The sequence below is a fragment of the Macaca thibetana genome, chromosome 10 (assembly GCF_024542745.1).
Source record: "Macaca thibetana thibetana isolate TM-01 chromosome 10, ASM2454274v1, whole genome shotgun sequence".
NCBI lineage: Eukaryota > Metazoa > Chordata > Mammalia > Primates > Cercopithecidae > Macaca > Macaca thibetana.
Window position 1 is genome coordinate 12,274,127 of NC_065587.1, and position 27,061 is coordinate 12,301,187.

Below are 27,061 nucleotides of genomic sequence, written 5' to 3' on the forward strand. Positions count from 1 at the left end.
TCAAGGGTGCTATCTCCAGTGATAAGTTGTCTCTTCTTCCTGATACTGGAGATGGGAAGCAGGGACACCTTCACAAAGGAAAATTTATGCTCTGCTTTTAGATGGAAAGTGGAATTTTAAAGAGATTTCCTGCATCTGCTGTTTTTCAATTGCCTTCAGCTCAAAATAATTCTTATGCAAAGTGGCCTATTTTGGGATGACAGATTCTGACCCCCTTCACTCTCATCCTCAGGGTCAGCGTTCTGCCCCTCTGGGCTGGATGAGGATCCTTGTTATACAGACCAATGTCCCTTTCCTTCAGAGCACTCATGTAATTATTTGGTTATTACTGTGATCATGGCTGTTTCCCGCCCCCCAATCTTTTTTTTTAATTGGTTTATTCTTTTAGAGACAGGGTCTCACTCTGTTGCCCAGGCCAGAGTGCTGTGGTGTGATCATAGCTCACTGCAGCCTCAACCTCCTGGATTCAAGTGATCCTACTGCCTTAACCTCCTGAGTAGCTGGAACGTGTCACCATGAATTTTTAGTAGAGGTGGGTGGTCTTGAACTTCTAGCTCAAGCAGTCTTCCCACCTCAGCCTCCTGAAGCACTTCAATTATAGGTGTGAGCCACCAGGCCCAGCCTCCCCACTAATCTTTACACCCTAGGAGAACATTCCCACTTCTAGTACCTGAATGCCCCATTTCTAATACATACTTCCTTAATAAATGGCATTAGAGACTACATTCATTAAGACAGCCTCCTCTGGCTGGGTGCAGAAGCTCAGCCTATAATCCCAGCACTTTGGGAGTCCGAGGTGGGCGGATCACAAGGTCAGGAGATCGAGACCATCTTGGCTAGCACGGTGAAACCCCATCTCTACTAAAAATAGAAAAAATTAGCCGGGTGTGGTGGCGCACACCTGTAGTCCTAGCTACTGGGGAGGCTGAGGCAGGAGAATTGCTCTAACCCAGGAGGTGGAGGTTGCAGTGAGCTGAGATCGTGCCACTGCACTCCAGCCTGGGTGACAGAGCAAGACTCTGTCTCAAAAAAAAAAAAAAAAAAAATATATATATATATATATATATATATATATATATATGTTCTCACAGGTTCAGATTCTAGCTGTGTGGCCTCAGGCAAGTTATTTGACTTCCCTAAGACTTTGTTTCTACAGGTCTAAAATAGGTATAACAACCATGGTGCCTTCTTGCAGACATTCTGAAGACTGTGCAACCCCATAGCTCAGAAGGGCACTCAGCGCTGCCTGGCCGCACCACTGTACTGCCCTAGCATGCCCAGGTTCTCCCACCTTCAAAACACTTCCCCTGCAGGGCGTCCTTCCCCACCTGCCCTCCCCCCCAGCACCACCCAGGGAAGGTCTTCACTGAGAAATCACAAGCAGTCAGCAGGAAGGCCCGTGCCTTCCCACCACCAAGACATCCTGCCCCGCTCTGCACCCTCGCCGTCTGCCATCTCTGTGCCTACGGAGAGGCCCTGCTCCCCTCCCGGCTCAGTCCCCAACCTGTGTTCTGAACCTCGGCCCTCTCGGCTTCCCAAGGAGAGATGCCCTTAGCGCCCCTCTTTCCTGCATCCTCATTTCCTCCCATTCTGTGGGGTCATTCCCGTCACTGAACAGCGGTGCTTTCAGCATCTCTTATCTCAACTCCACATCCCCATCTTCTGCTCCCTTTCACTCCAGAACTTCTTTTTTTATGAGACGGAGTTTCACTCTTTTTTTTTTTTTTTTTTTTTTTTTTTTGAGACAGCGTCTCGCTCTGTCACCCAGGCTGGAGTGCAGTGGCCAGATCTCAGCTCACTGCAAGCTCTGCCTCCCGGTTCACGCCATTCTCCTGCCTCAGCCTCCCGAGTAGCTGGAACTACAGGCGCCCGCCACCTCGCCCGGCTAGTTTTTTTTTTTTTTTAATTTTTTAGTAGAGACGGGGTTTCACCGGGTTAGCCAGGATGGTCTCGATCTCCTGACCTCGTGATCCGCCCGATGAGACGGAGTTTCACTCTTATAGCCCAGGCTGGAGTGCAGTGGCGCAATCTTGGCTCACTGCAACCTCCGCCTTCTGGTTTCAAGCGATTCTCCTGCCTCAGCTTCCTGAGTAGCTGGGATTACAGGCTTGTGCCACCATGCCCGGCTAACTTTTTTTGTATTTTTAGCAGAGACAGGGTTTCACCATGTTGGCCAGGCTAGCCTCGAACTCCTGACCTCAGGCGATCCACCCACCTCGGCCTCCCAAAGTGCTGGGATTACAGGCGTGAGCCACCACACCCGGCCCAGAACTTCTTGGAAGATGCCTCTGTAACCCCATCTCTGCCTGGCTACTCCTGTCAGGTTCCTACCCTCGGCAGCCACTGCAGCTGCTCTTGGCAACAGCGCGGGGACCGCACTGGCTTGGACTGAGTCACTCCTCTAACCTGTTTTGGTGTGGTTGGCCACTCCCATCTTCTTGAGACGCTTTGTTCTCTTGGCTTCTTTGTTGCTAGACTTTTGACAGTGTCTTCCTTCCTCACTGGCTGACTCCTCTCCATCTTCTCTGCCAGCTCCCTGTCCTGTCAGTCTACTCTTTCCCAAGCCCCCTTCCTTACTATATCTACATGTTCTCCCTGGGTGGCCTCATCTGGTCTGGTAGCTTCAAATACCGCCCACGCGCCAGTGACCCACCTTCGTCCTGGCCTCTCCCGGAACTTGCACTGGTCTGCCCACCAGCCCTCTCAGCCACACCAGGAGGATCTGAGACTTAGCCAGGTGAGGAAAGCACCTGACTCCTAGCCTCCGATGTTGTCTCTTGCCGGGCTGACTGCAGCAGCTGCCACCTAGGCTCCTTTCTTTTACTTGTAGCTCCAACCCAGCCTCCACACAGTGACCAGAGTAACCTTTTACAGGTATACATCAGATGGGGTCATTCCTGCTTGAAACCTCCAATAACTTCTTCATTGCATTTGGAATAAAATCCAGTCTCGTTCACCTGACTTGCAGTGCGGTACAGAATCAGGCCCCCCGATTCCAGGTGCCTGGCACCCATTCCCTCCCGCAGCACCAGGCACTGGACTTCCTTCTGCCTCTTGGATGTGCCAGGTCTATGCCTGGTTGGGCCTTTGCACTCGCTGTCCTCTTTGCCTGGAATCTGCTTTCCTCAGGGATCCAGAGGAGAAAGCTGGCTCCTCCTTGTCCCTCAGATGCCAGGTTCACTGTCATTGCCCTAGAGAAGCCGTCCCTGATGGCCAGCCACTGGCGTCCCATCGCCTGTCTCACTCTCTGTACGGTACTTATCTTCCTGTTGGGTTGATGTGTTGTTTGGAGTTTGTCTCCCTCTCTTAGAGGTAAACTCTGTCCGGGCGAGGTGGCTCAAGCCTGTAATCCCAGCACTTTGGGAGGCCCAGGCAGGAGGATCACTTGAGGTCGGGAGTTTGAGACCAGTCTGGCCAACATGGTGAAACCCCATCTCTACTAAAAATACGTAAATTAGTTGGGCATGGTGGCATGTGCCTATAATCCCAGCTACGGGGGAGGCTGAGGCAGGAGAATTGCTTGAACCAGGGGGCAGAGGTTGCAGTGAGCTGAGGTTGCAGTGAGCTGAGGTTGCAGTGAGCTGAGATCGTACCACTGCACTCCAGCCTGGGCAACAGTTATTGCTGTTCTCTCTTTTACCTCCTAGAACAGACCTAACACAAAGAAGACACTTAACAAATATTTCTGGACTTTGTGAACGAGGTCATCTATGTAAACTTTGGCCCTGTGCTTAGCATATGACGGTACTCTGTAAACATCAGTTCCCAAAAAGTGCAGACGACGCAGGTACTGCAGAGGGACAGCAGCACTCAGAGACCAAGACCAAAATATTATTCAGTGTTTGGGTACCGCCTGTCACAGTGGCTTGAAACAAGCGTGTGGTCTTTGTACTGAAATACGTAAACTCTCTGACAGTTATTTCAGGAACCTAGTTAAGAGATTCCATTTACTGCCCCCAAAATAGAAATAATCAAAAACTCTGGAACCTTAAGCACAGCTGCAGTTTTAATGGGCAAACCAGGATAGAGGGAGTAATTGGGTTTTGTGGTGGAGATAGAGCCTCTCTTGTCAAGAGCAGACACGTTTTCCCATCTGCTCAATGAAAGAGCTGGCTGTGTTCAAAATATGCTTTTCAATGGCAATAGTCTGTCTGAGAGTCCACAATTCAGGGGAATGAATTGCAATTACTTTCCGTCTCTTACCTGCTGTCTGCCCTTCGCTTGTTTAAGTGTTAGGGATTTGCACAGTGGAAATGAAAAAGTATCTAACCACAGAGCTGGCTTCTGCTCTGAGACCCAGCTATAAATTAGGACACCTACCTATTAGAGACTGAGTCATTTGTTCATTTAATAAGTATTTTTAAAGATAGAAAAGTTTTAGGAAATGGAATCTGAGGGAGAAAATGATCGGGAGAGAGAACACCAGAGAGATGAAGAGAGCAGCAGGCAGGATCTTCTCCTCTGCCTCTCTTTGTACAGTGGCTCAGCTCTGCGTCCCCCTTTCCTAGCTCCCCATGTCCTAAACCTGGAGAAGTGGTATATAGTGGAGAGACCAGACTATCAAATTAGGCATGGATTAGAATCCTGGCTCTTAACCTGGCCAACATGGTGAAACCCTGTCTCTACTAAAAACACAAAAAGTAGACGGGCGTAGTGCCACACACCTGTGGTCCCAGCTACTTAGGGGACTGAGGCACGAGAATTGCTTGAACCCAGGAGGCAGAGGTTGCAGTGAGCTGCACTCCACTACTGCACTCCAGCCTGGGCAGCAGAGCGAGACCCTGTCTCAAAAAAAAAAAGAATTCTAGCTCTTAGATGAGTCATTTCATCTCCCTGAACCTCAGTTTTCTTATCGGTAAAATGGGTACCTAGAGAAATCAGTCACGATGTGGGCATTAAATGTGATCTTATACGCAAGCACTCAACAAATAGCATAGCACAGAGTAAGAGCTCAATAAACATTAGCTCTTATCATCTTATACAAGGGTGGTACCTAGAGAAACACAGCTGGAGATTAAGAAAAAGGATGTCTTTGAGCCAGGAAGGCATACATTTCAGGGACTCCCAGCATCTGTGAAACCCAGTTGTACACACCGTCCCCCATTATATATATCAGGTGCAAACACGTAGTATTAGGATCCTGAGCTTTGTCTCTGGGAAGATGATGAGATGGCTAGAAACTGCATTGTCAGGGTCCAAGGACATCCCTGGGCTGGGACCTTGGACCTAGGTCCTTGCAGGGGGGAAAACAAACAAACATTTTGGGGGACTAAGGTGGGAGGATGGCTTGAGCCCAGGAGTTTGAGACCAACCTGGGCAACATAGTGAGATCCCCTGTCTCTACCAAAAATATATATATTTTTAATTAGCCAGGTGGGGTGGTACATGCCTGTGGACCCAGCTCCTGAGGAGGCTGAGGCAAAAATTTTTTTTTTTTTGGTAGAGTTTTTGTAGAGCCAAAAAAAAAAAAAAAAAAAAAGACAGTGAAGGAAGGCTTCTGTAAGGAGGAATCATCATCAAAGTTCTCAGCTGCAAACCATAGAATCCACTCCAGCTAGTTTAAGCAGAAAGAAATGCATTAAAGGCGCACAGCTCCCCTGGAAGAGCCTCTGTGTTAGCTTCAGAGGCCATGCTACCAAGAATGATGCCCAAACCATAGTGCCTCTGCCAAGGTGTGCCACTGTGTGCCAGTGTGACTGAGGACTGGATGTTAAAAGTTCTACACTGCTTCTTGAAAAACCAGTTGCTCCTGTTAACAGCCTCTCTAAAAACTGGAGTCCACATGCTTCCCATTTCCTCCCTGTTGCTCATTTCCATCTTGAAGTCTCAGGCAGGGGTGGTGTATCTGCAGGTAGAGCCTAGGTGAAATGTCTGCACCCCAGCTGCAACTTAAGTCTTTTTTTTTTTTTTTTTTTTTTTTTTGAGACGGAGTCTTGCTCTGTTGCCCAGGCTGGAGTGCAGTGGCCGGATCTCAGCTCACAGCAAGCTCCGCCTCCCGGGTCCAGGCCACTCTTCCGCCTCAGCCTCCCGAGTAGCTGGGACCACAGGCGCCCGCCGCCTCACCCGGCTAGTTTTTTGTATTTTTTAGTAGAGACGGGGTTTCACCGTGTTAGCCAGGATGGTCTCCATCTCCTGACCTCGTGATCCGCCCGTCTCGGCCTCCCAAAGTGCTGGGATTACAGGCTTGAGCCACTGCGCCCTGCCTAAGTCTTTTACCTTGGGGATGGGTCTCACATATGTGAAGGAAAAAAATCACACATGTAGCAAGTAATGACCCCAGAAGATGCCATTTGAGCTGAGAACCAAGAGATGAGGAGTCAGCCATTGGAAGAGTAAATGGCAGAACCTTCCAGGAAGAAGGGACAGCATGTGCAAAGGCCCCGAGGCAGGTAAAAAAGAGCTCGAGTGTTCAGGAAACAGAGAAGGCCAATACTGTACCCCAGAGAGTGAGGAGAAGAGAGGCACAAGCCAAGGCTGGGAGGTAGACAGGGCTGGATGCTGCAGAGTTATAAGCATCATAGAAAGCAACATGAATATGGATATAATTGAAGTGCCATGAGAATTCATTACATTAGGGACGACATGATGTGATTTGTATTTTTTAAAGATCACACTGTCTTTTGAATATGGAGGATGTGTTGGAGGGGCACGGAAGACCAGCTGGGAGGCTTCTGTATTTGTCTAAATGACAAATATAGAAGGTGGCAAGAAGCAGACAGACCTGACGCATTGGGAGATGGGTCTTTCAACACTTGCTAGTGAGATGGCTTTGGGAGTGGGGAGGAGAAGTGGGGGAAGAAAGGACGGAGTTGAAGGTTGCCTCCCAGGCGTGCGGCTTCAGCATCTGAATGGTGCCATTTACCGAGATGGACAGTGTAGGGTTTGAGTTAGCGGAAAGCTATCAAGAGTTCAACTTTGAACTTGTTAACTTTAAGATGCCAATGAAAAGTGCAAATGAAGATAGATGCCAAGTAGGTAGATATACAAGACGGGACTTTGGAGGAGAGGCCTGGCTTACAGAGAGAACAATTTCTACCCAAGCCAAAATTTGGGAACTAGGAGTGCATGACCACTGTGGAGCCACAGGCAAAGGCACTGGGGTACGGTACTGGCCTTCTCTGGACTTGGTGCCAGGAGACCTAGGCATCAAGACCTAGGCATCTAGGTGATGCCTGCTATCAGTTACATGCCTTGAGGCAAATCTAGGCCTCCATGTTTTTATCCACAAAATGGGCATCACGACTGGTATTCATTCTTATAGATTCAATCTAGGGGTAACCAAGGTCCCAGAGATTGTCGTTTAGTTATGTCTTGTCAGAATACCTACTAATTTAACCAGAATTTTCCCAAGTGCCACAGCATAGATATAGTCAGTGTCCTTAACAATAATGACTCAGATTTCTCCAGCTCGTGTCCATACCTGCTAATTCCAGGTCTGTGCAGCTCTCTCCCCACCCAGACATTTCTAGGCATCCCTAGATTATATCTCATAGTAGCTCAAATATAGGCTCCCCCTCCAACACTGTACAGTAACAACTGAGCCCTCAGCGTGCTAAATGTGAGCAGCTGGGTGGCCAGGTGGGCTAGAACACTTCCCTCTTCTCTATGCTGTGCTGGGACAGGGGGTCTTAGAACAGTCTTGGTTCACCCCCAACCCTTATGATAGTCACCTTGCCTCATACACCCGTGGGGTGGTGGCTGGTCACAACATGAGAGAATGGACAGGAAAGTACTTTTTTTTTTTGAGATGGAGTCTCACCCTGTCACCCAGGCTGGAGTGCAGTAGCGTGATCTCGGCTCACTGCAACCTCTGCCTCCTGGGTTCTAGTGATTCTCCTACTTCAGCCTCCCGAGTAGCTGGGGTTACAGGTGCCCACCGCCACCCCCAGCTAGTTTTTTTATTTTTGGTAGAGACGGATTTTCACCATGTTGGTCAGGATGGTCTCAAACTCCTGACCTCGTGATTGGCCCTCCTCAGCCTCCCAAAGTGCTGGGATTACAGGCGTGAGCCACCACGCCCGGCCCAGGAAAGTACTTTCTAAGTGGAAGGGCATGGTCTCTATGGGGAGTCCACCATGTTCAGCGTGTTTTGTTTTGTTTTGTTTTTGAGATGGAGTTTTGCTCTTATTGCCCAGGCTAGAGTGCAATAGCGCAATCTCAGCTCACCGCAACCTCGGCCTCCCATGTTCAAGTTTTCTTTGCATATATCTTCTCTAGTCCTTACATCAGCCCTGCAAGGTGGGTCATTATTACTTCTTATCTTTATTTGACAAAGGAAGTAATAGACTGAGGAGGTGAATGGCTTGCCCCAGGCCACACAGCTGACCTCAGCTGATGTCAGGACACTGTCAGTCTGAGCTCTTTCTGCATCAGCAAGCTGCCTCTCCAGCAAGTAGCAGGGTCTAGTCACTGAAACCCAGGCAAATCCCCCGCACTGTTCTCTGCTCCACTGCAGACCTCTCTGAGGCCTGTTAAGAATGAGCCTGGATGAGCTTGCAGTGAGCTGAGATCCGGCCACTGCACTCCAGCCTGGGCAACAGAGCGAGACTCCGTCTCAAAAAAAAAAAAAAAAGGCCGGGCGCGGTGGCTCAAGCCTGTAATCCCAGCACTTTGGGAGGCCAAGACGGGCGGATCACGAGGTCAGGAGATCGAGACCATCCTGGCTAATATGGTGAAACCCCGTCTCTACTAAAAATACAAAAAACTAGCCGGGCGAGGTGGTGGGTGCCTGTAGTCCCAGCTACTCGGGAGGCTGAGGCAGGAGAATGGCGTAAACCCGGGAGGCGGAGCTTGCAGTGAGCTGAGATCCGGCCACTGCACTCCAGCCTGGGCGACAAAGCGAGACTCCGTCTCAAAAAAAAAAAAAAAAAAAAAAAGAATGAGCCTTGCCAGGAGTGGTGGCTCAGGCCTGTAATCCTAACATTTTGGAGGACTAAGGTGGGAGGATGGCTTGAGTCCAGGAGTTTGAGACCAACCTGGGCAACATAGTGAGACCCCCTGTCTCTACCAAAAATATATATATTTTTAATTAGCCAGGTGTGGTGGTACATGCCTGTGGACCCAGCTCCTCAGGAGGCTGAAGCAGAAGATTCACTTGAGCCCGGGAGTTTGAGGCTGCAGTGAGCTGTGATCGTACCACTGCACTACAGCCTGGGTGACAGAGTAAGACACTGTCTCTTTAAAACAAAACAAAACAAAACAAAACAAAAAAACGGCCAGGCGCTGTGGTTCATGCCTGTAATCCCAGCACTTTGGGAGGCCAAGGCGGGCAGAGCACCTGAGGTCAGGAGTTCGACACCAGCCTCGCCAATATGGCGAAACCCCCTCTCTACTAAAATACAAAAAACTAGCCGGGCGTGGTGGCGGGTGCCTGTAGTCCCAGCTACTCGTGAGGCTGAGACAGGATAATCTCTTGAACCCGGGAAGTGGAGCTTGCAGTGAGCCGAGATCGTGCCATTGCACTCTAGCCTGGGCCACAAGAGTGAAACTCCACCTCAAGAAAAAAAAAAAAAAAAAAGAAAGAAAAGAAAAGAAAAAGAATGAGCACTGATGCTTCATTGAGCCCTGGGAGTGTTTTCCCTGCAACCACCTCAACACTATAAAAATCAGTAGCTTTTGGACAGCCAGCTGCATGATGTCTGGGAAGTCCTTTCTGCTTTCTCCTGCCCATTCAAATATCACATTTCTATAAAAGCGAACGGTTGTTGTTGAGGCTGGTGGACTGCTTGTCTGCCACTTGGTGGGCCATCTGTCTAACATTGCCAACCTCCTACTCATCCTTAAAGACAGAATGCGAGTGTCTTCTCTGCTTGGAAGCCCTCCAGCTCTCGCCCAGACAGAATCCAGCGTTCTGCGCTCTAGCTGCCCGTGATATTCTCCTCATACTGCTTGTGGCCAACTATGAGTTGTTTCCCAATATCTGTTGTCCCCTTCACCTGTGAAAAGAAAAGCTCTGATTTTTTGCTGGGCATGTACCTGGCCGAAATAAAGATTGTATTTCCTGGCCTCCCCTACCTCTATGTGCGGCCACATGACTAAGATCTACTTAATGAGATGTAAGTGGATGTGTTTTGTGGCAGTTTCTGGAAACCTTCCTTAAAAAACAGCTTTATCTCTTTGTCCTTTCCTCCCTCCTGCTGCCTGTAATGTGAATGTGATGGCGGGAGCTCCAGATGCCTCCTTGGACCCTAAGAACAAGGATCTTGCCTGGGCGCGGTGGCTCACACCTGTAATCCCAGCACTTTGAGAGGCCAAGTCGGGCAGATCACCTGAGGTCAGGAGTTTGAGACCAGCCTGGCCAACATGGTGAACATGTTCTCTCCTAAAAATACAAAATTAGCCAGGTGTGGTGGCACACACCTGTAATCCCAGCTACTCGGGAGGCTGAGGCAGGAGTATCACTTGAACCCGGGAGGCGGAGGTTGCAGTGAGCCAAGATCGTGCCATTGTACTCCACCCGGGGCAGCAAGAGCAAAATGCCATCTCAAAAAAAAAAAAAAGGAACAAGGGTCTTATTTTATCTTATGAAAGCTGGAAGAAGTCAGAATCTGTCCTGGAGCAGTGGCTCATGCCTATAATCCTGGCACTGTGGGAGTCCAAGGCGGGTGGATCACTTGAGGTCAGGAGCTCGAGACCAACCTGGCCAACATGGTGAAAACCCATCTCCAATAAAAGAACAAAAATTAGCTGAGCGTGGTGGCAGACACCTGTAATCCCAGCTACTTGGGAGGCTGAGGTAAGAGAATTGCTTGAACCCGGGAGGCAAATGTTGCAGTGAGCTGAGATCGTGCCATTACACTCCAGCCTAAGCAACAGAGCAAGATTCCATCTCAAAAAAAAAAAAAAAAAAAAGAAGTCAGAATCCCTGAGGACTTAGCACCACCAGTGCTTAGAAACACCATATAAGCCCAGGCTTGCCCGCCTTCAGACTTTTATGTGGGAGAGAAATGTATTTATATTTACTTATTTAAAGACAGAGTTTTGCTCTGTTGCCCAGGCTAGAGTACAGTGGCACAGTCATGGCTCACTGCAGCCCCAACCTTCCAGGCTCAAGCAATCCTCCCACCTCAGCCTCCCAGGTAGCTGGGACTACAGGTACACACCAGCGTGCTTGGCTAATTTTTTTTTTTTTTTTTTTTTTTTTTTTTAGAGACAAGGTCTCACTATGTTGCCCAGGCTGGTGGAAGAGAAATTTCTACCTATTTTGAGCCACTGTTATTTTGAGTCTCTGTCACATTCAAACAGAATCCTAACTTCTGTTGCCTCTCTATAACAAATATGGGATGCTTTCCACACTTCAGTGTAACTGTCCATTTCCTGTTATTTCCCCTGGAAACTCCTCAAGCCAGGGGCTAGATTTCAGTGTTTGCCCAGTGCAGACACATTAGTATTTGCCCAGTGAAACATTTGCTGGAAAAGGTGATTGCATCAAGGATGATGGCAGTGTTTTTGGAGCACTCACCATGAGCACTCCTGTAATTTGCATGCATTCACTGACTTAATCCTACAAGGAAACCAAGGTGGTAAAGAGGTTTGATGACTTGCCCCAGATCACTGGCTGTTGAGTGAGAGAATTGGGACTGGAGCCCTGGTTGGCCTGGGTCCCCAGCCCATGTGTTCTCCACATCAGCCACTGCTGTCTGCCATGCTCCTGGGAGGACCGGAAAGGTCTGGTTCTGCATGTTCCTTTGCTGAGAACAATAAGAAATAGCAAAGAAATTGCATGTATTACTTTTTTGTATTTCTCTCACTACCAATTTTATTTTGTTCTCTCTCTCTCTGTTTCTCTGTTTCTCCCTCTCTTTCTCTTTTGTCTCCTGAAGTTTTTTAGTGCAAATTCACCCAATGAAAAAACCTCTTCGGCCAAGCAGAGCTCAGAAAAAAGCTTACGAGTACAGAATACCGCAAAAGGTATATTCACTACCAAAAAGGGAAATGTAGGCTTTTGGCTTAGCTATTATCTCCAAAACGCTGGTTTCTTGGGTTCATTTGAACAGAATTTGCTACCCTACTTTATACTTGGGGTGCCAGCCTAGGGCTTGGCACCAAGTAATATTTTATGAAAGGATGTAATTGTCTTTCAGTTCAGTGAGCACTGATTATTTATTTATTTATTTATTTATTTATTTATTTATTTTCGAGACAAAGTCTCACTCTGTCGCCCAGGCTGGAGTGCAGTGGCACGATCTCAGCTCACTGCAGCCTCCGCCTCCCAGGTTCAAGTGATTCTCCTGCCTCAGCCTCCCAAGTAGCTGGGACTACAGGCATGTGCCACCACGCCTGGCTAATTTTTGTATTTTTAGTAGAGACGGGTGTTTCACCATGTTGGCCAGGCTGGTCTCGAACTCCTGTCCTTGTGATCCTCCCGCCTCGGCCTCTCAAAGAGCTGAGATGACAGGCGTGAGCCACCTTGCCCGGCCTAAGCACTGATTAAGTTCCACTTTTGTGGTGATGAGGTCAGCACAATGCTAATATCTGTGGGGAAGAGAGGTTGTTGACACTGGAAGAAAATAAATTTAAGACATGATGACTGCTCCTCTCCCCCATCAGAAACCAGTAATTACTAAGGTTAGAACTAATTTGCACCCAGGTCTTAATTTATATTGGTGACTGAGTGATAGTACAGAGAGGTCAGTGCCATTGAAAGAAAAGTTTCATGTTACTCGCAATTCCCCTGGAAATTCCCCCTGGAAATTGCGAGTAACACTAAACTCAGCACACCGTGCAGGGACATAGCGGGAAGCACCAGTGCTGACCGAGAGGCAGAAAGGAGTGTGGGGAATGGACAGGCCACACTCTTTTTTGAAGTTTCAGCAAGAAAGACAAAGCAAGGTACGGTAACCAGTTTAGGATTAGCTGGGTGCAGCGGTTTACACCTGTAATCCCAACACTTTGGGAGGCTGAGGCAGGAGGGTTGCTTGAGCCCAGAAGTTCGAGACCAGCCTGAGTAACATAGCGAGACCCTGTCTTTACAAAAAAATTTTTAAATTAGCTGGACATGGGGGTGCACACCTGTAGTCCAAGCTACTCAGGAGGCTGAGGTGAGAGGATCACTTGAGTCCGGGAGATTGAGGCTACAGTGAGTCACGATTGAGCCACTGCACTCTAGCCTGGGTGACAGTGAGAGCCTGTCTCAAAAAAAAAAGTTTAGAGTTGGCTGGGTTGAATAATTCCAGCGGGCTCTGGGGCAGAGGGGCTGTCCCTAGTTGGCTTGGTGTGTGAGTTAGATAAAAGAGTGGGTTCAAAGTGTGGCCTCTGGATTGTAGGAGACTTATATTAGCAACTCTGTTAGTCTAGCCCTGTAATTAATGGATGGCAAATAGACAAATACAGAATATAAGAAAACACAGAACAGGAGCTCTTAAGTATCATCCTAGGTTATTTCACATCATTATTGTTATTTAAACTTTATTCTTTTTCTTGAGGGAGAAATGGATGCTCAGAGAAGTTAGTATGTGAATTATGTCCCAATAAAACTGTTAAAGAAAAAGCTTGGGGACCACTGATCAAGAGGTTTAGCCAGGGCTCTAAATAGAGGTAAATATTTGTAGGAAGCTTTGCAAGTCCCCCAGAGCTTACGTATATATTCAATTCACGAAGACTCATGTGTCAAAGAGGAGTTGCCAAGGGAAATTAGAAAATATTTGAACTGAACGAAATGAGACCTTCTTTTCTAATATGAGCATTTATTTAAGGCTACAGGCTTCCCTCTAAACGCTGCTTTGGCCGGGCACAGTGGCTCACGCCTGTAGTCTCAGCACTGTGGGAGGCCGAGGTGGGCAGATCACTTGAGTCCAGGGGTTTGAGACCAACTTGGTCCACATGGCGAAATCCCGTTTCTACTAAAACTACAAAATTTAACTGGGTGTGGTGGCACACACCTGTAATTCCAGCTACTCAGGAGGCTGAGGCATGAGAATCGCTTGAACCTAATGGTCATTTCTTGCTAATGTCACATTGACAGAGCATCATTCTCAGGCCCTGGTCTTGAAGAAACCTACACGAGAAGTCAAGAGGATATCAGAAGGGAGAGAATGTGAGAATATGTTTCCTAAAAAGGTGAGCACATGATTGGAAATTTAATAGTAAAGGTGATTCCAAAGGGGGTGAGAGATGTAAGAAAATGAGAAATAACATTTAATGAGGCCGGGCGCGGTGGCTCAAGCCTGTAATCCCAGCACTTTGGGAGGCCGAGACGGGCGGATCACAAGGTCAGGAGATCGAGACCATCCTGGCTAACATGGTGAAACCCCGTCTCTACTAAAAATACAAAAAAACTAGCCGGGCAAGGTGGCGGGCGCCTGTAGTCCCAGCTACTCGGGAGGCTGAGGCAGGAGAATGGCGTAAACCCGGGAGGCGGAGCTTGCAGTGAGCTGAGATCCGGCCACTGCACTCCAGCCTGGGCGACAGAGCGAGACTCCGTCTCAAAAAAAAAAAAACATTTAATGAATATTTACTAAATGCCAGGTACTATGCCAAACCTTATGCAAACAGTGCATTTTCTTTTACTGTCACAGCCCTCTGAGATAGTTACTATTGTTATTCTCAGTTTATTAATGAGCAAAGTGATGCTGGGAGCAGGTACCCAATTTGTCACATATCACAAAGCAAATAAGTGATATATATATATATATATATATATATATTTTTTTTTTTTTTTTTTTTTTGAGGCGGAGTCTTCACTCTGTCGCCCAGGCTGGAGTGCAGTGGCACCATCTCGGCTCACTGCAAGCTCCGCCTCCCGGGTTCGCGCCATTCTCCTGCCTCAGCCTCCGGAGTAGCTGGGACTACAGGCGCCCGCCACCGCGCCCGGCTAATTTTTTGTATTTTTTTAGTAGAGACAGGGTTTCACCGGGTTAGCCAGGATGGTCTCGATCTCCTGACCTCGTGATCCGCCCGCCTCGGCCTCCCAAAGTGCAGGGATTACAGGCGTGAGCCACCGCGCCCGGCCATAAGTGATATTAAAAGTAAAAAAAAATAATAAAACAAGGCCAGACGCAGTGGTTCATGCCTGTCATCCCAGCACTTTGGGAGGCCGACACAGGTGGATCACTTGAGGTCAGGAGTTTGAGACCAGCCTGGCCAACATGGTGAAACGCTGTCTCTACTAAAAAATACAAAAATTAGCTGGGCATGGTGGCATGCCTATAATCCCAGCTAATCGGGAGGCTGAGGCAGGAGAATCGCTTGAACCTGGGAGGCGGATATTGCAGTGAACCAAGATCGTGCCACTGCGTTCCAGCTTGGGCAACAGAGTAAGACTCTGTCTCAAAATAAATAAATAAATAAATAAATAAATAAATAAATAAAAAGCAAGTAAGTGATAAAATCAAGATTTGCATGCAGATCTGCCTGTCTCTGAGCCTGAGCTCTCAACCACTGAGCCTTCCCTGCAGTGCAGTGCCTAGCGCAGGAAAGTCACTAGCATCATTCTCTCCTCTTCCCTTTCCCCACAAACCTCAGTGGATGGTAGTTTATGTCAATGGAACTTCAGTCTTGTGTAGTGGGACCAGAACAGGGTGAGAGGTTTGGGAGCTTCCCCAGGCACCAGCTAGCAAGGGAGTCAGCCATAGAATTTGGGCCAAGTACCACGAGCAATGTAGATTTCTTGTTTTTTGTTTTTGTTTTTTTGAGACAGTCTCAGTCTGTCACCCAGGCTGGAGTGCAGTGGTGCCATCTCAGCTTACTGCAACCTCCGCCTCCTGGGTTCAAGTGATTCCCGTGTCTCAGCCTCCCTAGTAGCTGGGACTACAGGCATGCACCACCACACCTGGCTAATTTTTGTATTTTTGATAGAGACGGGGTTTCACCGTGTTGGTCAGGCTGGTCTCGAACTCGCGACCTCAGGTGATCCACCCCTTTCGGCCTCCCAAAGTGCTGGGATTACAGGCATGAGCCACCACCCCCAGGCTAATCTTTTGACTTTAATTGCGGTGTTTTATGTTAGAAGTTTTTAATTATTATAGTCATATTTAGTAGTCTCTTATGGCTTCTAGATTTCTTGCTAAGCATTTTACCATTCTAAGATTATATAAAACATCTTCCCTAATTTTTTCCCAGTATTTTATATTATCACCTATTCTCAATAAAATATTTACTCACGTAACCCCCCAGTATCACCAGGGGTCACTCTATTCCTTGGAATTTAGCTAAAGTTTGGCTTAAGCATTTGTTATCTAATTTGTTTGAAGTCTATTACCCTCTCAAATATGTTTGTGAACTCTGGGGGCCTGATGTTTTCCTGGCACTAAGCTCCTTATCTGTCCTGCATACGCTATGCACATAGTAACTGCATCAGCCCTAATGTGGAACTCACCTCTTCTGATTTTTACAAAAACCACTCACACAAGGCCTCTGGGTGCATGTATTTGTGTATATGGAAGAATGGAAGACTTTACTGAAGTTTAAAGAGATAAGGAGAGGGGTGCCCGTATCACAGGAATGCGAATAATTTTTTTTTTTTTTTTTTTTTTTTTGAGACAATCTTGTTGCGTTGCCCATGCTGGAGTGCAGTGGTGCAATCTTGGCTCACTGCAACTTTCACCTCCTGGGTTCAAGCTATTCTGCTGCCTCAGTCTCCCAAGTAGTTGGGATTACAGGCGTGTGCCACCATGCCCAGCTAATTTTTGTATTTTTAGTAGAGATGGGGTTTAGCCATGTTGGTCAGGCTGGTCTCGAACTCCTAACCTCAAATGATTAGCCCACCTTGGCCTCCCAAAGGGATTACAGGCATGAGCCACCACTCCCAGCCCACAGTAATGCAAATAATTTTAAAATTAATATTAGTTGGCGGGGTGTGGTGGCTCACACCTGTAATCCAAACACTCTGGGAGGTCGAGGTGGGCAGATCACCTGAGGTCAGGAGTTCGAGACCAGCCTTGCCAACATGGCGAAACCCCACCTCTACTAAAAATACAAAAATTAGCCAGGCATGGTGGCAGGTGCCTGTAATCCCAGCTACTTGAGAGGCTAAGCCAGGAGAATCACTTGAACCCAGGAGGTGAAGGTTGCAGTGAGCCGAGATCGCGCCGTTGCAATCCAGCCTGGGAGACAGAGTGAGACTCTGCCTCAAAAAAATAAATAAATAGGCCAGGCGCAGTGGCTCACGCCTGTAATCCCAGCACTTTGGGAGGCCGAGGCGGGCGGATCACCTGAGGTCAGGAGTTCGAGACCAGCCTGACCAACATGGTGAAACCCTATCTCTACTAAAAATACAAAAATTAGCCAGATGTGGTGGCACACATCTGTAATCCCAGCTACTTGGGAGGCTGAGACATGAGAATCTCTTTTTTTTTTTTTTTTTTTTTTTTTGAGACGGAGTCTCACGCTGTTGCCCAGGCTGGAGTGCAGTGGCGCGATCTCGGCTCACTGCAAGCTCCGCCTCCCGGGTTCCCGCCATTCTCCTGCCTCAGCCTCCTGAGTAGCTGGGACTACAGGCGCCCGCCACCGCGCCCGGCTAATTTTTTGTATTTTTAGTAGAGACGGGGTTTCACTGTGGTCTCGATCTCCTGACCTTGTGATCCGCCCGCCTCGGCCTCCCAAAGTGCTGGGATTACAGGCTTGAGCCACCGCGCCCGGCCATGAGAATCTCTTGAACCTGGGAGACGGAGGTTGCAGTGAGGCGAGATCATGCCATTGCACTCCAGCCTGGGCAACAAGAGCAAAATGCCATCAATCAGTCAATCAATCAATCAATCAATCAAAATAAAATAAAGTGAGTATCACTTGCCCTTCTTAAAAATCCTTTAGCCATTCAACCATTTGACAGGGCATCCTCCTCCAGTCCTCTCCACTTTCCTCTCTCCCCTTCTTTCTTCCACCCAAACTCCTGTTCACATCTAGTGCAGGGCAGAAGCTTTCCCTTGCCTTCACTCACTCTAGAGGCTCTCACCTGCTCACTAAGTGGCTTGTTCCATGTTTCCCAAGAAAAGACAGCCCCTCCCTGCAGTGAATTATGGTACCAGTTAAGACAATTTGTTTATATCCCCCAGTCTCCTTTTTTTTTTTTGAGACCCAGTCTCATTCTGTTGCCAGGGCTGGAATTCAATGGCTCAATCTTGGCTCACTGCAACCTCCGCCTCCCAGGTTCAAGTGATTCTGCCTCATGCTCCCGAGTAGCTGGGCTTACAGGTGCACACCACCACACCCAGCTAATTTTTTTGTATTTTTAGTAGAGATGGGGTTCACCACGCTGGCTAGACTGGTCTCAAACTCCTGACCTCAAGTGATCCGCCTGCCTCAGCCTCTCAAAGTGCTGGGACTACAGATATGAGCTACCACGCCTGGCCTAGACTCCTTTTTAAAGGATTTATTATTTTTTTATAGACAGAATCTCACTCTGTTGTGTAGGCTGGAGTGCACTGGTGTGATCTCAGTTACACTGCAACCTCCACCTCCCAGGTTCAAGCGATTCTCCTGCCTCAACCTCCTGAGTAGCTGGGATTAGGGTCACACCACCATGCCCGGCTAATTTTTGTATTTTTAGTAGAGATGGGGGTTTCACCATGTTGGTCAGGCTGGTCTGGAACTCCTGACCTCGTGATCTGCCCAACTCAGCCTCTCAAAGTGCTGGAATTACAGGTGTGAGTCGTCATGCCTGGCCAAGCGTTTTTAAAAATATGTATATTGCATTTTTAGATGTTTTGTCATGAGTTTAGGGTACCCTTTAAAATTTTTAAATACACCTATGACCTGGTAATTCTTCTAATAATCTGTCATGTAGAAATGTTCATTACAAGGCTATCCCTTACAGCATTAATCTGTACCAGCAGACATCGTAGAAAGCTTCAATTTCAATAGAGAAATAGGTAAATTGTGAAGTGTCCATAATAAGGATATTCTGCTGCTATGAAAAATGGTGAGGAAGATTTACACCTGATATGAAAGACTGTCAGCCAATGACATCTAAAGTTAATCAAGAAAATGGCCAGGCACAGTGGCTCACTCCTGTAATCCCAGAGCTTTGGGAGGCCGTGGAGGGCAGATCATTTGAGGTCAGGAGTTTGAGACCAGCCTGGCTAACATGATGAAACCCTGTCTCTACTAAAAAAATACAAAAATTAGCTGGCCATGGTGGCAGGCATCAGTAATCCCAGCTACTTGGGAGGCTGAGGCACGAGAATCACTTGAACCCAGGAGGCGAAGGTTGTAGTGAGCTGAGATTGTGCCACTTCACTCCAGCCTGGGGGATAGAGTGAGACTCAGTCTCAAATAATAATAATAATGTAATAAAATTAATCAAGGAAATATTACAGGCAATGTAGTTAGTGGGTGAAAATTAAAGTTGTAAAACATTGTATATAGGATGATTCCATCTTTATTTTTGAAGTATGTTTTTGGTATAAAGTCAGTATGTGCCTGTGAGAAGGTTTGGAAAGATACACAGAAAAATATTAACAGTGTTTATTGCTAAGAAATATGAGTGGAGATGAGGAAAGCTTTTTCTTTTACATCTCTAGATTATGTGAATTTTTCACAATGAGCATTAATTTATTTTGTAAAAAAAATTAATATTTTTATGGCAGAAAAATACTATCTAAATGTCAAAATGAAAGCCTGGAGCAAGAGAGAAGATGGTCCCACTTTTTATGGCCCCATCTGACATGTGTCCAGAGAGCACAGTCAGACTCAAATCATGTTCAGGAGCCCTTGAGGCACTGGAGATGTTTAGGTTGGAGAAGGCAAGACTTGGAGAAGACCTGAGGGCTCTCCTCAGATATTTTAAGGACTGTCATGTAACCTGTGACCCTGGAGAAAGACAGGCTGGAATTACAGACAGTGTGATTTTTATCTAAGGTAAGAAAGAACTTCCTAAGAGTCCAAGTTGTCATTTCAAACCCACTTTGCATCTGGCTGTGCTGCAGGCTGCTAGGTTTTGTTCCAGCTCTAGCTCTCAAACCAAGCCATTCCTCATCCTAGATCTCTGATGCTAACCCCTTAATGCTAGCTCCTGCTTTGCTATTTATTTATTTAAGACAGCGTCTTGCTCTGTCGCCCAGGCTAGAGTGCAGTGGCACGATCTCGGCTCACTGCAACCTCCGTCTCCTGGGTTCAAGCAATTCTCCCACCTCAGCCTCCCAAGTGCTGGGATTACAGGTGTGCGCCACCACGCCCGGCTAATTTTTGTATTTTTAGTAGAGACTGGGTTTTGCCATGTTGGCCAGGCTGGTCTTGAAATCCCAACCTCAAGAGATCCACCCACCTCAGCTTCCCAAAGTGCTGTGATTACAGGCGTGAGCCACAGTGCCCGGCCTCCTGCTTTGCTTTCTATCTGCTCCTTAGATTGGATGTTCCAGATTGTCTCTTCCCTTGCCCATTGCTCCTTCTTTACCTAGTGATGTGGGTATGAGCCAGCCTTTCCCATTTCTATGCCCAGGTCCCTATACCCAAACGCCCTACCCTGCCTTCTGCCTGGGAGGAATCGGATACTTACGAACAGTGGTACTGGATGTTTGCGAAGGTAGCATGTTCCGTGTCTCCAAAGTTGGGGAAGCAAAAATGTACACTTACCTGTTGAGAATATTACTGAAAGGATGTGTATCAGTTGCATTTCTTTGCTTATAAGTAACAAAGCTGTCTCTGGCCAACTTAAGCCAAAACTGAAAGAACATTGAGTAACTGAAGAGTCTGGAGAATCAGTCCAGGAACCAGAAACATCAAGGTAGTTGCAACCCTCGAACCATCTTTTCAAGGTGACATCTCTGGAATGGGTGAACCTCCACATGTTTTCAGTCCATATTTCACTCTACTCAGAGCTCAGAATCCAAGGAGCAGAAGTTTTGAATGGCCAGGCTATTCCAGGAGCTGTAACTGAGTGGCAGGGGTCTGGGGTGGGGGAAGTGAAAGGAAGATTCTGACTCCAGAGCCTGTGAAGGCCTCTGAAGACCCCTCCTGTGGCTCTCATCAGGGGAGCAAGACACCTGATTTAAAACCCCCTCAGGTGGCCGCGGTGGCTCACGCCTGTAATACCAGCACTTTGGGAGGCCAAGGCGGGTGGATCATGAGATCAGGAGATCGAAACCATCCTGGCCAACATGGTGAAACCCCATCTCTACTAAAATTACAAAAATTAGCCGGGCGTGGTGGCACTTGCCTGTAGTCCCAGCTACTCAGGAGGCTGAGGCAGGAGAATCACTTGAACCCAGGAGGCGGAGGTTGCAGTAAGCCAAGATCATGCCACTGTACTCCAGCCTGGCTACAGAGTGAGACTTCGTCTCAAAAACAAAAAACAAAAACAAACAAACAAAAAGACTTCAAGCCCAAATGCAGTAGAGGGCAGATCACCCCCCAAAAACACACAAAGAGTCAGGGGCTGTTAGGAAAGGGGAAGGACACTGGGTTGCCAAAAGAATGATCCTCAGAGAAACGTTGCACTGCATTAGTGGATCCTAGATGCTGGACTTTGGTAGACTTTGAAAAAAAAAGGTTTTCACTAAGTAAATTCATTAAAACAAAATGCTGTCTGTCATTAGTAGCATTTTATAAAGAAAGTCATTAATATCACAAAGCAAAAAATTTAAAAAGTCCTTAAAGTGAATCAGTTTACTTCTTGTTAGACTCATATTGAATTTTCCTTGTTTCCCTCATTTCCCTGGTGACCACCAGACACAGCATGGCCCCCATTAAGAGACAGGGTGTCAGAGTCACTGGACCAAATGATCTATAAATTCCCTACTAACTCCAGGTCTCTGTGATTCCAGTGGTATCTTGCTATTAGAATAGTGGTTCTCAAATGGGGCAATTTTGTCCCCTGGGAGACATTTGGCCAGCTCTAGAGACATTTCTAGTTGTCACAACTGGGGACAGAGGGACATCGGGGGAGGCCAGGGATGCTCCTCAGCATCCTACAATGCACAGGACAGCCTCTCACAACAAAGAAATATCCAGCCCCAAATGTCAATAATGCTGAGGTTGAGAAACTTTGCTGGAGACAGAAGCAATCCCATTAGACGATTAATTAAATGCAACCCTATCCCATTAGGACAGGATTAGAAAATAGTGTGGTTGGGTACTGCTGCAGCCTTTATTCATGAGGCGGAATTTTTGTTCCATTAAGGTATAACTGCTTCTTCAAAATAAAATGTATTTTTTTTTAAACACAAAAGTACAACCCAAATGTCCATCAGTGACAGACTGGATTAAGAAAATGTGGCACATAAACACCATGGAATACTATGTAGCCATAAAAAAAGGATGAGTTCGTGTCCTTTGTAGGGACATGGATGCAGCTGGAAACCATCATTCTCAGCAAACTATAGCAAGAACAGAAAACCAAACACCGCATGTTCTCACTCACAGGTGGGAACTGAACAATGAGATCACTTGGACTCGGGAAGGGGAACATCACACACCGGAGCCTATCATGGGGAGGGGGGAGGGGGGAGGGATTGCATTGGGAGTTACACCTGATGTAAATGACGAGTTGATGGGTGCAGCACACCAACATGGCACAAGTATACATATGTAACAAACCTGCACGTTATGCACATGTACCCTAGAACTTAAAGTATAAGAAAAACAAAACAAAAAAAAAAACACACACACACAAAAGTAGTACTGTCATTTTTGGAAAAAGGCAGAAGAAAACAAACCATTCTTGGCCCCAGCCTGTTCTCTTTCTGATCTGTTTGCTCCTGGCTGTCTATTAGCATCTCAAATAGCACCCAAAACGGGACTCAACTCTCCCACCGCCCCAACCTGTTCCTCCCCAGATCGTCCCACCTGAGCAGCTGACACCCAAGCCGTCTGAGCCGCCCTAGACTCTTCTCTTTCTCACACCCATGTGGAGTTGAGTCTGTCAGCAACTCCTGCCAGTTCTCCTTTATAATGTGTTGTAAATCTGCTCACTTTTCACCCCTTGTGTGCAACCACCAAGTCCTGAGCCCCATCAGAAATTCCCCCACTGCTGCAGCGGTCTCCTGACTGCTCTTCTGTACCTGTTCTCACCCATCACAGGCATTTCTCCTCACATCAGTCAAAGAGACCTTAACAGATTACTCAGATTATGTTGTACCCCAGCTCAGAATCTGCCAGTGGCATCCATGACCCTTAAAAGATCCCAGCTCCTCACCATGACCACAGCGCCTGCTCCCTCTGCACCCGCCCCCACCCTTGTGAGCCGCCCTATTTCTGCTCCTCAGCCATACCAAGCACATATCGTGGCTGGATCTGTTGCACCTGCTGTCCTCTTAGCCAGGAACATCTCCTGATAGACCTTCTCATGGCTCCCTCCCCCACAGCATTCAGGATCCCTGGGGTCTCACCTCCTCACAGCCTTCCCTGATCACCCCGTGGAACCCCAGTCCTCTCCTCCCTACCACTCTCCATACCCTGGCCTGCTTGATCTTATTAGTATTCATCATATCATGTTATGTTTTTATTTGTTCATTTATTTTTATTGTTTTCTTCCACCTGTAATGCAAACTCCCTAAGGGCTGGAATTTGTCTTGTTCTCTGCTGAATCTCCAGCACCTAAAATAGTATTTATACACAGTAATCACTCAATACATATTTGCTGAATGAATTATTAACATTTTGGTAAGAGCCTTCCAGTCTCTCATCTATCTGTTTTATACTAAATAATTTTTTTTTTTTTTGAGACAGAGTCTCACTCTGTCACCAGGCTGGAGTGCAGTGGCGCAATCTTGGCTCACTGCAACCTCCGCCTCCCAGGTTCAAGTGATTCTCCTGCCTCAGCCTCCTGCATAGCTGGGACTACAGGCGCACGCCACCACACCCAGCTAATTTTTGTATTTTTAGTAGAGACATGGTTTCACCATGTTTGCTAGGATGGTCTCAATCGCTCTACCTTGCAATCTGCCTCAGCCTCCCAAAGTGCTGGGATTACAGGTGTGAGCTACCGCACCCGGCTTTTACTAAATTATTTACTATAAAATATATAACACTATCGGCTGGGCACAGTGGCTCATGCCTATAATCCGAGCACTTTGGGAGGCCGAGGCAGGCAGATTACCTGAGGTCAGGAGTTTGAGACCAGCCTGGCCAATGTGGTGAAACCGTGTCTCTACTAAAAATACAAAAATTAGCCAGGTGTGGTGGCAGGCCCCTGTAATCCCAGCTACTTGGGAGGCCGAGGCAGGAGAATTGCTTGAATCTGGGAGATGGAGGTTGCAGTGAGCTGAGATTGTGCCACTGCACTCCAGCCTGGGCAACACATTGAGACTCAAGTCTCAAAAGTAAAATTTAAAAAAAAATATATACACACACACACACACACACACACACACACATATAAAAACACTATCAAACTTTGCATCTCAGTATTTAAAAATTTACTCTTTTTTTTTTTTTTTTTTTGAGACAGAGTCTTGCTCTGTCACCCAGGCTGGAGTGCAGTGGTGCGATCTAGGCTCACTGCAAGCTCCGCCTCCCAGGTTCATGCCATTCTCCTGCCTCGGCCTCCCGAGTAGCTGGGACTACAGGTGCCTGCTGCCACACCCGGATAATTTTTTTGTATTTTTAGTAAAGATGGGGTTTCACCGTGTTAGCCAGGATGGTCTCGATCTCCTGACCTCGTGATCCGCCCGCCTCAGCCTCCCAAAGTGCTGGGATTATAGGCTTGAGCCACCGCGCCCGGCCTAAAAATTTACTCTTATACCTGAAACCTGTTTTAGGTTATTAACTCTTCATAAACATTTTAATAGTGGCATACCATTCCTTTGGGTAAAGAGATCAATATCTTCTCTTTGAACATTTAAGTTATTCTCATCTTTTGCTACATACAGTAAGTATCTCTGCAGTGGACATATTTGCCCCTTGACTTTTTTTTTCTTTATTTTGAGTAATTTTCTTAGGATGCATCCTAAAACTGGAATGACTGGATCAAAGCATATGAGTGCTTTGATGCCTTTCCAGTTCTTAATGCATACTGTAAAAATAACATTATCCTTCATTTTTCCTTTTTCTTCCATCCTCAGTCATGCGCTGCCTGCAAAAGCCCTGAGCTGACTTCAAACCTCTTCAACATTTATGGGAAGAGCCCTCTGATTGTGTACTTTCTCCAGAACTACGTCGGTCTGCAGCAGCACGGCAAGAATGTGTTGATAGTCAGAAGGGAAAAGACCATGAGCACCCCATATCCTTGTCACTGTGGTCAGGGTGCACACTGCTCCAGGCCCCCATGTCCTCTTCCCAGAAGCAAAGGTCAGGGAATGGCACCCAGGCCTTAGCACAGCGCCTGGCACACCATGTGTACTCACCAGAGGTAGCCAGTGGTACGAGCCTCAGGGTCAGAATCGTGCTCATCTTAGTTCCAAATCTAGAGCCAGCCTTGTGAACTGGCCGTGAGACCCTGGGGTGTGTCAAATTTCCTTGTGTGCAAAATCTCTTTCCACCTACCAGAATGAATGTGCTAACTCGGTATTCTAACATACGTTGAAACCAAGTAATGCTTCCCCGACACTCGTTGACCCCAGAGTATGTACTGACCAGGAATTTTGTTGTCCACATGTATGTTTCATCTAACACCTTCCTCAGACACACTCCTGCCTTAGACCCATCAGCAAATCCCTGACCCTGTTGCCATTTATCCTAAAGATCGAATAGAAAGCTCAGATGTCAAGAAAACAGGTGTGGTTGGCCAGGCGTGGTGGCTCATGCCTGTAATTCCAGCACTGTGAGAGCCAAGATGAGTGGATCATCTGAGGTAAGGAGTTCAAGACCAGCCTGGTTAACACGATGAAACCCTGTCTCTAGTAAAAATAAAAAAAAAATTAGCTGGGCCTGGTGGTGCATGCCTATAATCCCAGCTACTTGGGAGGCTGAGGCAGGAGAATCGCTTGAACCCAGGAGGCAGTGGTTGCAGTGACCCGAGATTGCGCCATTGCACTCCAGCCTGGGCAGCAAGAGCAAAACTCCATCTCAAAAAAAAAGAAAAGAAAAAAGAAAATAAGTGTGGCATATGTTGGCGTCCTGAGTCTTAGCAGCTTACCATAGGAGTCAGAGAACACAGGTTCTATTTGGAATCAAACTGGTCTATTGGTTCAAATAGACCTGGACTCAGGAACCAACTCTCCTGCAAACTGAGTGATTTGAGATAAGTTCCAGCTTCTCTCTGTGCGTCATTTTTTTCACCTGTAAAATAGGGATAAGAGTACCTGCCTCATAGGGCTATTATGCAGATTACAGACACAACAGAGATAAGTGCCTGGCAGATACATTGAGCTCCCCAACAGGAGGAGTTTTGTAATGAACTAGGGAGAACTTTGCATCGTCTGCTGCATAGAACTCCATGTCCACAAACTTACTTACATGTTCTATAGGGAGAGAGTAGTAACAAAAACTCACATTTCATAGTGTTTTATTTCTTGCAACATGTTTTCCCAAACATCACTTCATTGTTCTCTAAAGACAGTTTAGTGTAGTGGAAGGAATCTGGGTTGGGATACACAGCCTTAGATTTGAGTCCCAGTTTAGCAACCACTGGCTTTAAGGTCTTATGTGCACAGCTCGACCTCCAAGCTCAATATCTTTATCTATTCATTCCTAAAATTTGGATAGTTATACCAAACTTGTAGTGTTGTGATGAGGATTAAATGGCATACAGCTGATACTACATGAATAACTACCACGATTATGATTCACATCATCTAAAGTGGGCATTATTATCTCTGTTTTACAGATATGGAAATGGAGGCACAGAGGATGACTGCTATCTTGTCTGAGGTCCCACAGCTTGTGGCAAGTGTAGCTGAGATTCTAATCAATCAAGAAGGGGTGGAAGGAGGGCAGAGCAGAGGGAGAATTTTTTTTTTTTTTTTTTTTTTTTTTTTTGAGACAGAGTCTCGCTCTGTTGCCCAGGCTGGAGTGCAGTGGCGCAATTTCGGCTCACCGCAACGTCTGCCTCCTGGGTTCAAGCGATTCTCCTGCCTCAGCCTCCCAAGTAGCTGGGATTACAGGCATGTGCCACTATGCCCAGCTAATTTTTTTTTTTTTTTTTTTTTTTTTTTTTTTGAGATGGAGTCTCACTCTGTCACCCAGGCTGGAGTACAGTGGTGTGATCTCGGCTCACTGCAAGCTCCGCCTCCTGGGTTCACACCATTCT

The 27,061-nt window shown here is 47.1% G+C and overlaps 3 protein-coding genes across 7 annotated transcripts in view; 1 reads left to right on the top strand and 2 right to left on the bottom strand.

Moving 5' to 3' along the window:
• The window catches only part of GTPBP1 (GTP binding protein 1), a 310,687-nt gene that overhangs the window by 117,008 nt on the left and 166,618 nt on the right, over nucleotides 1-27,061 (bottom strand). The window lies entirely within an intron of this gene.
• The window catches only part of CBY1 (chibby family member 1, beta catenin antagonist), a 628,117-nt gene that overhangs the window by 50,858 nt on the left and 550,198 nt on the right, over nucleotides 1-27,061 (bottom strand). The gene's annotated exons all lie outside the window — the stretch shown is intronic.
• The window catches only part of FAM227A (family with sequence similarity 227 member A), a 73,711-nt gene that overhangs the window by 35,192 nt on the left and 11,458 nt on the right, over nucleotides 1-27,061 (top strand). Inside the window, exons 12-14 of one of the 2 annotated variants that reach the window (XM_050806235.1) lie at nucleotides 11,823-11,910; nucleotides 13,964-14,058; nucleotides 24,936-25,093. In XM_050806235.1, coding sequence (XP_050662192.1) covers nucleotides 11,823-11,910; nucleotides 13,964-14,058; nucleotides 24,936-25,093 — 341 coding nt within the window. Of the gene's footprint in view, nucleotides 1-11,822; nucleotides 11,911-13,963; nucleotides 14,059-24,935; nucleotides 25,697-27,061 lie in introns of those variants that run through there. The other variant, XM_050806234.1, reaches the window with a different exon arrangement.